The 10,333-nt window shown below is 37.1% G+C and overlaps 1 protein-coding gene across 2 annotated transcripts in view; it reads right to left on the bottom strand.

Annotated features, from left to right (window-relative positions):
* The window catches only part of Abca12 (ATP binding cassette subfamily A member 12), a 187,154-nt gene that overhangs the window by 158,057 nt on the left and 18,764 nt on the right, over positions 1–10,333 (bottom strand). For both annotated transcript variants that reach the window (XM_004626594.1, XM_004626595.2), the window contains exon 2: positions 7,695–7,788. In XM_004626594.1, coding sequence (XP_004626651.1) covers positions 7,695–7,788 — 94 coding nt within the window. The remainder of the gene's footprint in view (positions 1–7,694; positions 7,789–10,333) is intronic.

Below are 10,333 nucleotides of genomic sequence, written 5' to 3'. Positions count from 1 at the left end.
CTGTTTCCTACCTTTGCTTCCAGACCTCCCTACCTTGTGGGGTTTCCAAATTACTTTGTTGTATCAGGAATACTGATGTTCTCCTCTGAACTTGATTGCCTGAAGGACTTTTAGTTCCTTTCAGTCAGACTTAGGCCACCTGACAGGTGTCCTTTACATATGTGATAACTACAAGAGAATGCGTGAGGAAACCTCGGGCACATCTTCCAAATCTTCTAAACATCAGTTTCCTCCTCAGTTAAACTATAGCAAGATATTAAATTATATTAATGATATTGAATAAATGAAGCTAGAACTTATACATATGTAATACAATATAAAAATAATATTCAGCACTCAGGTGGCTGTTACTACATGCTGAGCAATTTTCTAAGTATTTCAGAAGTATTTACTCATTTAATTCTCACAACTCAGTGAGGGAATGTAGTTAGCTCCAATATATAGACAGGTAAATCAAGGCCCAGAGATCTGGCAGACTTGTCCACAGCTTGTCCCCAAGGCAGTCTGGCCTGGAGTTAGTGTTCTCTATTCTATATGACTTCTTGCCATGATAATAGCCTTACGTTCAAGTAAAATTGGTAAATATATACAAAAAGCAAATAAAGACCGTATGTTTTAAAATATGACAATATTGCAGGGCGTTCTTCCTCTAATCTACAATGAAATGCTAACTGCCCAGAAAGCTGGAGAATATTGTGTGCTGTGGCATTTTCATCCACAAGGGCTATTTCACTCTAAAAATATACAGGTTCATTTATCAAAGACAAAGGACACAATGTGACCTAACAAAAAAGAACAAGACTTGAATAGCAAGAGTAGCCTAAAATGACTAAGGTTTGGTAGGCCAGCTTCCCTGGGTGATGCTTAGAAGAAAATTTAATGAAACAGTCACTTGGGAAAACATGATCAACCAAGCATGTAGCCTCACCTATGTGGGAGCTCTGGGCTCCAGGGTAGGGGAAGGAGAATCCACTGGAACGATTATTTAAAGTCTAGATTTCAGTATCAAAGCAATCTTGGGAATACCATTTGATTTTGGCAACCTGCAGTGTTACAGTATTAGTAAGAGGATTTTAAATAATCAATTATCATCTTTAGTCATCATACACATTGGGCATTGGTATTTCCCATGTGAGAGTAACAGGAAGCCTCTCTTGTTATGAAAGGAAGAAAAGAGAAAATGCAAGAAAAACAAGTATATACCCTCCCCCCGCTCCACACCCCAGCCAATTTCAGTGTTGCCTCATCTCTGGGAAACTTGTCAGGCAGATCTCCCAGAATGGAAATGATACAGAATGGGTAGAAAATGAATCTCCCACTGTGCAATCAAGAGCTATTCTTTCCTCATATTTTATTTGATAAACTTAGTTTCATAGTACTTCAGAGGTATTTCAGGTTCTGTGATGCAACTCTATGCCCTGAGTCCAAAAGCACATTGGTTGAGCAATCCTCCCATCTTGTCTGCCTTTAGGATGTGCCCATCTGCCCTGCCCGTGAGTCAGGCAGGAGCTGGCGGAGGTGGACAACTGCCAGCAGGACCTATAACCATCTCTATCAAAGACAAAGGACATGCACCTTCTTCCTGCTGGTTTCGGACAGCTTGGTGCAAAATGCCAGAGGAAATAGCCCTAATCTAATCCCCATCTCAGTTTGCATGTATTTCACAGAATGAGACTTCATGCTGCCATATAGAGAATCAGTAAAGTTTCAAGAAAAAGTCTTTAAGCACCAATTTAAGGATAAGCCTTGACTGAAGAATTAAAAAAAGAAACAACTGTTTTAGCAGTTTCTGAAACTTCTTAAGCAAAAAGCAGATTATAAAATCTACAACAATTTTTCCTATGCATTCAGAATCCTCAAGTATTTTGATGGGAATTCTAAGGTGACCTAGTGGGGAAGGAGTAATGGGGTTCCATAATCATTTTCCTCTCCAACAGGACTTTGACATTTTTTGATAGTATAATCAGGTTCCCACTCATCTCTGAGAAATAAAAATCAAAACATAAAAATCTGTTTGACCTTTACCCATCTCATATTCAATTGAGGTTTGTTTGTTTTTTTAACTATCCATCTTTGGGTGAAGTTTGTAGTCCAATATCCTATATCAATCTTCTAAACTATATCAAATTTTGACCTCCTTTTGGACTCCTACCTTGTTGCCTATGTCAGAAATCATGCTGAGTGTGATGTGAGTGCTGTTTCACGATATGATTTTTGCTGTCAAGATACTATCTGATGAGAGAGTCAAGAAAGAACAATTAACCCTGCAAATACAGCTATAGGCCAATACATGAACAAAGGAGAGATGATGTGATGGCTGGAGGCTGCCAGAAAAGGCAAGACAAGGAGGGGCTTACACGGGAGCTGAAATTCTAAAGACACGGAGGAGGAGACTTGAGCGCATGCGCTGAGGCACGATGCACACAGGAAGGGAGGGACGCTCAGACACCTGCTCTGTGAGGACAGACGTCCTATTGAGGACGAAGAAGAATACAATGTTGGAAGAATCCTGATTATGCCCCCCCCCCAAAAAAAAAGTGAACTCAGTATACCCAAAGAATATTTTAGGGGAATTAGTTGATGTTGAAATGTGAGAATTAAAGGTAGGGTTCTTCTCTTCTCTTCTTCTCCCCTCCCCTCCCCTCCCCTCTCTCTCTCTCTCTCTCTCTCTCTCTCTCTCTCTCTCTCTCTCTCCCTCTCTCCCAACTAATAAAGCAACCCAAGCCTGAGATAATAGAATCTTGAACCAGAGAGTGACACATTTCAGGAGATGGATTCTGACTTGAAAGCCAGTGGTCATGGCAGGAGAAGGAAAGGGAGAAGTCAAAGATGACTCAGATATTTCTAACGTGAAAGACTGACTGGTATTTCTGGGACTCCTGAGAATGGAGAAATCAGATGGGGCAGTTCCCAGCAGGAGATTCATGATGATGCATCCTGACCTTCCTGGTGCAAAACCTTTCATCATAGATATAGCAACCCATGTGGATCTCACAAACCACTAGTTGATCAATACCTTCAATCTTCTTTTTGTGTATTTTTCCTAGACCTTCTGGCAAGCAGAAAAAAAATAACTGAGCTCATTTTTATTACCACGTTCAATCTACAAATTTGGCCCAATCAAGATAATAAACAAGATTTATTTGCTATGAGTTCCCCAGCTATTACTACTAAACCATGGGTGTGCTGGGGAGTGGGTACACCCTGTCCTTACACATACACCTCTCTTTCCTTCTCCAGATACACAGCACAGGAAAAGCTTCCCTCCTCTGACATTCACAACCCTCCCTGTGAGATGCCTGTGAGGCTCTTTCAACACCGCCCTGTGCAATAGCTTCCTCTCAGCAATTCAGGCATCATAATGCAGAACAACTTGCCACAAGCCACCAATTAATCAATAACCTCAGTATTCCCCCTCAGACATTTTCCTCAATCTGCTGATAAGTAGAAAATCCCACAGAGCTCATTTTCCAACCAACTTAAATCTATAACACACTAACAGATGGCATAAGGAAGAAAAGGAGATGCTATCAAGGCTGTAGGATCGCCGCTCTGGACACCCAAGATCTAGAAAAAACTTCCCATCTTCTGGAATAAAACTGGTTAAGATCGAAGCTTTGTGACATAGTACTCATGTGGACATTGGTCAGTTATTAATATTTCTGTACCTCAGTTTTCTCATCATTAAAGTATTCCAAAAATTATGTGCTGTTAACTAAGATAATATATGCAAAATACTTGGCACAATAGTTGATATGCAGCACTTGTCCACCTTTATTATCATCTTTACGCATCCCTGGAGACAAATTGTGTGCTGTGCTCCAGCATCAAAAGCCATGCTAGGAAGTCAGGTGATTCTGCATTTGCAAAAGCGGTTGAGTCATACCTACATGGATGGCATTCAGGATAACTCTGGATAACAGAAATTTGGATATAATTCAGTTGGCTTCTTCCACCTCCCAGTCACTATTTTCAAATATATGATGGGTTGAATTTCTATCCTCTGAGGGTGCAGACATGTGAAAAATTGACTGCCCTGAGGCAGATGGAGATGCATCCAGTGCTTGGTCATATTTGAACAGCATTATTTCCATTATGCTTTTACTGATTTTTTAAATAGTTAAAAAGCAGTGCTTTCCATTCACATCACAATAATATGTAACTTCTTGTTTGACATGACTGCATTCTGTGTCATCTACTTATCTCATTATGGCAGGACTTTACTGTTTTTGGAAAATAATCCTGCAGTGCTTAAGAACTGCTTGCCTAGACTTTCTTATGTTTATAGGTGGGCATGTATGCATGTATAGATGGATAGAGGCATGTATGAAAAGGAGAAAAACATGCTGCACATTTCAGGAGGCCCAGTCTAACTGAGCCTCAAGGGGTTCATGCTGCTTTGCTTTCTCCTAAGTACGGTGCTTGGGCTTTGAAATTTGCTTCTCAGCAAGTCACTGCATGCAGAATTTGCAAGAGCTTGGAATGACTGCTAACTTGGCAACCCAGCCCTTTTCTACCCCGTGTGAATGAGAGGCATCAGGGACTGCTTGCCAGCCTGGGAATTTTTATTTACCAGGGACTTATAGTCTGCAGAGACTGGTTACTTAAGATGTTTGTTGCAACACACCAGGGAGTGAATGGAGGCAGGCGATACCGAAAGTATTTTGTGTTGGACTGCCTCCTCTGCGAGCTGCTTTTTTGTATACCAAAACGCCAAGCATTTCCAGATGCCCGAGAGTCAAAAAATCTAAAATTTACCAATAAAATCGATTGGAAGAAAAACATATATAAAAAGAAATTTTTCAACTACCAATTAATTGCCTATAATAACATTTTCAATAAACAGTAATACACTATAGAGAGAGCTGTTTGAGTCACTAATTATATTTTTCTGAATGAGTTATCAAGTCCTAGCTATTCTGAACACAGAATGTAGCAATGGAATTCCAACTCTTCTCCTCAGCCTGGCCAAGTTTCAACTAGGGGTGTAGTCTAAAGTGTCATCTTCATTTTTCTATTGCCCAACCAGTTCTGTAGTCTAGAGAAGACTTTAACTGAAACAGGACCTGATTCCTGTGACACTACTAGACGATGAGACACAGAATTAGTCAGAGAGAGAGAGAGAGAGAGAGAGAGAGAGAGAGAGAGAGAGAGAGAGAACTTTACAGTGACACCAGTATGGAGGATAATGCTGAGATGTACACTGGAACGCATCTCTTCTCCAAATATTTCATTTCATGACCAAGACAAAGAAGTGCTTTTGGTTTCAATATCTACTGCTTAGTTGTCTCTTACTATACCTAAGTGATACAACAATTATTGCTAAAGAATCACATGTAAGAAATGGTAGTCCAAGAATTTAAAGCCAGGTGCTGGAGCCAGCCTGGGTTCCCACCTCAGCAGCACCACCTCTTCATTTTGCCATTTTGGTCAAGGTGCTTAGCTTCTCTGTATGTCAGTTTTTCTCAGGGATGACATGAACACCATGGTCACCACTGAATTAAGTGCCTGGCATGCCATAGAAGAGCAGAACTTATTCACTGTCATTTATGAGCCAGCTTTAATCTTTCAATATTGTAGCTAGATACAGGAACCAAAGCAACACAAGAATCATTTTTAAACCAGTACAAAGACCTAAACAATTATATGGAAGTGATTCCTTCTCTATCACAAGAGAAAAAGGAACTACTTCTAAGGATTGCTCTACAGAACAGTGACTTTACATAATTACACTTTAATGTATATTTTACACTCTCTTGATTATAATAGGGACTGAAACTAGGCATAAGATTTCGGCTTTTATTTATTAAAAGAAAAGGTTCCAGACTGAGGAACAATAATTGTGTAAGAGAGTAAGATATGGTTACAAATATTATGGAAAAAGAAAACGGAAAGATGGCCTCTGATACCTTCCCCACTATCACACAGGATGAAATTTTAACGAACTACTATCTTCCTGGGTTCCAAGTTATTCATGTGAAAAACAAGAGAGCCCCTCTCAGTTCTGATAACAAATGAATAAGTGAGCTTCCATTCTGAGCTTATGCAGTCGAAAAGACTAGCAAACACACTGTCACTTTTAAAATATCCTGGACTTCTTTTCTACCTACAATCACTCTGCAACTAATCATTATTCAAGTATGATAATAGGTCTATAAGAGGAAAAAAAAGGTGCTCATCTCCTTTCAAATATTTTCTTTTTATTGAAAGCCCTCTAGATTAGGTCTAAGAGGACTTGTTACACTGTTTCTCCAGGTTTTTTCTTCCTGATTTAGTAGAATTATAAGAGCAGTCCACAATTTTCTCCATGGGTTTCTCTATGTATCAGGTAGCGCTAATTAATGTAAGAGAATCATCCCAAGACTTTATATTTCTGTCTTAGAAATTTCACAAGAGGACTTTTGCGTGACTGAAAAGTCTTAAAAACAATAATTTGGGGAAGATGAGTTGTTGAAAGAAACTTAAAGTCCTAGCATATTGGTAGCAAATTAATGATTAGCATGTTAAATCAGGATATTTCAAAGAGTGTTTGTTCTACTTATATATGTTGAATATATTACTTACAAAGCTCATACAGTATATCTTACATCTTGTGTATTTGAGATATAGACAAATTGATAAATTCCAATAGCACACAATGAGATCAATGTGTTCTAAAAAGGTAACATATACTCATTATGAATAGAATAAAATTTATAGAGTTTTCATAACAATTTAGTGAAATCTTGGGCTGGTGAGATAGCTCAGCAGTCGGAAGCTCCTGATTAGGCAAGCTTAGGCAAGCATGCAGGGACTGCAGTTCAGTCCCAGGCACCACTTGTCATGCCAGCCCTGCCCTCAGGGTGGGCTGAGCTGGCCACAAAAAAAATTAAACCAACCAACCAAAAAAAACTCTCAAATATCACCAACAACTCTATATAGTGACTCAGAAATCTTTAGAAAAAAATGTGTTATTCAAATATAGAAATTATTCATTAGAGCACCAAGAATTTACATTCTTTATACTAATTGAGTTGATATTTTCTTTTGAATTCTTTTAATTTTCATGTTTCAAATAGAACTCTTATTTCATAGGACCAGCTAATTTTTAAGTCACTAATTTCTTTTTCTACTTACAAAATAATTCAGCATTGGTTTTTTTATATACTCAATTACTATAATTTACTTGAAATACAATCTGACTTAGAATAATGTGATTTATAAGAAGCTTTGTTGGTGAGGGCTGCTTTGGAGCACTTGAAATATACAACTCAACTTTTCCTCCTTTATTAAGAAAACTGGTTCCAAACAGAATCCAAGACATCTTTGTTTTACTTCCTGGGCCTCAGAATCTCATCCTATCACTTTTGAGTATCTCTCTGAATACTTTATGCAGTTCTGTTCTGTGTCCAAAAGAAAAAATGAACCAAGTTGAGCAGTCTGCCTGTTTATAATTTAGTAGTGACAAAATGAAACTAAAATAGCTCTGATTAGGAAACAATCTTTTTGTAGACAAACAATGTTGACACATTTCTACCATTCAACTATTAGCCCTGAAGAGAGTAAAGAAATTTTTATAGCCCTCTGGATTTCCCTTATTCAGTTAATCAAAATTCCAAAAAAATGAATTTTTTCGTGAAACATTGAAGCAATATCAAAATCAATATTAAGTAATATCCAAAAGTTAGGAAAACAAATAAATCTCATCTACTTACAAGTTGGCTTTGCTGTTGGAGGAAATTTTGTCCGGGTAATAGCCAAAATTATGAAAATAATGACTGGCCATAAGATTAAGACAAGCGTCCAAAACTGCAAAATAACAACAGATAATAATAATGTTACTTATATTGGTAAATCAAAAAAGAAAACAACAATTTAAAAAAATTAAGTCTAAGAAGTTTGCCATGCTGTCATACCCAAACACAAGTGTTTGTCTACAAACATTAAGAAAGGAAGGAGAAAATTTTTAAAATACAAAAGACTTCGTATGAATGATTTTTACACCTTAAAGCCCTGGGAATGTTCTTCTGAATTTCCCCCTCTGATCAGTTCCCATGGCTTTCTCAAGAATGGTTATTTTAAAATACAAATCTAGTTGGTATTTTTCTTAAATTTTTTTTTTTTTTGGAATTTCGCAGTTGCCTGTTTAATAAGACCAAGCATTTTGCATAGAACATGTAAGACCCAGTATACGTTTGACCTAAACCTGAGTAACAACTTCCAATGCCATGCTCAACCAGGAAGACTAGCGTATGCGATTGGGTAATGGACCAATAAGTATTGCTGAAAAAATCAGTGACTGACTGAATGAACACAAGGAATAATTGAGCCAAGGAGAGAATGGGTAAACCCAAGCTTTTCGCAATCTTCCCAACAGTTGTCTCCCTGACCCAACCCACTGTAAACATCTTGTATCTGCTTCTATCATAGAATTTAACATACTGTTACATCAATGCTTTTTGACTGATTTCCAGAATAAACAGGCATTTTTTTATGCGAAGGACTCTGAATTTTCATTACCTGGTGCAAAATAGTTGCTCAAAAACAGTACACTGAATTGAAATTTCTATCAGAGAATTTCCCTTTAAGGCACATTAGGAGCTGCTTTTTCTCCCTATAAAGATATGATTCTATTTGAAAGTCACTAACTGCTTAGTATTTTATAGACCTATAAAATTGGCACCAAAGCAGTGAAAAACACACATTCACAAGAACATTAACTGTGATATGCAAACAGTTATAGTGCTCAAACCAAACTATAGAGAATAAAGCTTGCATATATTTAATAAAGTTAAAGTTGCAACCATGTTTCAGTCAGGTTATGCAATCAGACTTGTCTTGCCTCCTTTACTATACAGAGTCAATTTCTTCTGACAAATTTTAAGCTTTCCACTCAGGGCTGTTCAATGAATTGAAGCAATCGAAAACTAATCAATTATTGATTCTTCACTATCTCCTAACCTAAATTTTCTACTACAATCACCATTGTATGTCAAAGAACACTATTTTCCTTAACAGTAAACTTAACCACCAACTTGTTAGACTTTAAATATAAAGGCAAGTTGTAAAAACTTAAATTACTGCACTTCTAAGAAATCCTAAGATGTTTGATTTGCTCATTGGTGAAATGCATTCAGACAGGCCAAATTGCTTAATCTAAAACCACACTTCTCAGACATTAGCATGTGCAATGAACCACGTAGATGTTGATTCTTCAGATTTGAGGGGGTGTCTGAGAGTCTGTGCTTCTACCTCTTCTGCCAAGGTGGGTGACTCTGTTGACTCATGGACTATCCACCTTGATCTATTCCATCCTACCTAATTAGCAAGATGACTTATAAAGTCTTGGAATAGTTTTGCTTGAAAGTTTCTGTGAGATCATTTAATAGATTTTCAGGCACTTGTAAACTTGAATAAAAAATTGCATTTTTATTTTCTCTAGTTTATAACTGAAATGTCCACTAATGATGAATGTAGGTAAGAAAGCACATGGTGTTATTGCAAATAATGGTAACTTTGTCAATAGAAATCATAGATATTTTACAATCACATGAGGATTGTTGCAGATACCCCAAAGTGCTATTCACCCCACTATGATAAAATTGTGGTAATCACGATTTCACCTCCTGACCTGTCTTTAATGTGACAACATTAATAGCAATGTAATTAATCCTAAAATATATACATTTTGTCATAATTCACATAAATTTGCTTCTTTAATATTTTGATACCTGAATGGCCATGTAATTAGTCCTATTTATAATATATTTTGCTTCATTTTATTATAAATTTAAAAACGTTGTTCTTAGGAGGACCATACGCTTCAGCAGACTGCTAAAAACATTTTGGCATCAAAGATACTAAGGAATGTTTGATATAATAAAAATAAAACTTATTTATTTTATTCTCTGGGCAAGAAAGGCTACCATAACTTGGCCAAAGTTACATATTCAATTGTAAACCAGAAAAGAGGTCACAGATCTGAATCTCAACATGTATATGTTAAGATAGTTATAATTACTGTGCTGCTGTTAGACACAAAGAAAAAAACACTGCAAACAAAGTGCTGGAAAAAATAGGAGCACCACAGAAATACAAGCTGTACTAATTTCCCTAGCCTAGTCTCTGATAGTTAAAATGGAAGTCCATTCTTCAAATATCCTTGATACAAGGTACCAATCATATTTTATGTGACTCATTCGAAATGTAGACTATAAAGAAATAAGGTTAAAAAATTAACGTTTGCAAATTTATCGGTTTGGCATTTGAGGCCATGGTTATTCTTTAAAGAAAGTGCTCCTCTGAATGGGCTTAGTGTTCCACAGCTACTCTGAGAAGAGCCTGCTCATTCTCT

This window comes from Octodon degus, unplaced genomic scaffold (assembly GCF_000260255.1).
Source record: "Octodon degus isolate 3935 unplaced genomic scaffold, OctDeg1.0 scaffold00016, whole genome shotgun sequence".
NCBI classification, from domain to species: domain Eukaryota; kingdom Metazoa; phylum Chordata; class Mammalia; order Rodentia; family Octodontidae; genus Octodon; species Octodon degus.
Note: the sequence above shows the minus strand (reverse complement) of the source record. Positions and strands in the feature narration are given on the sequence as shown.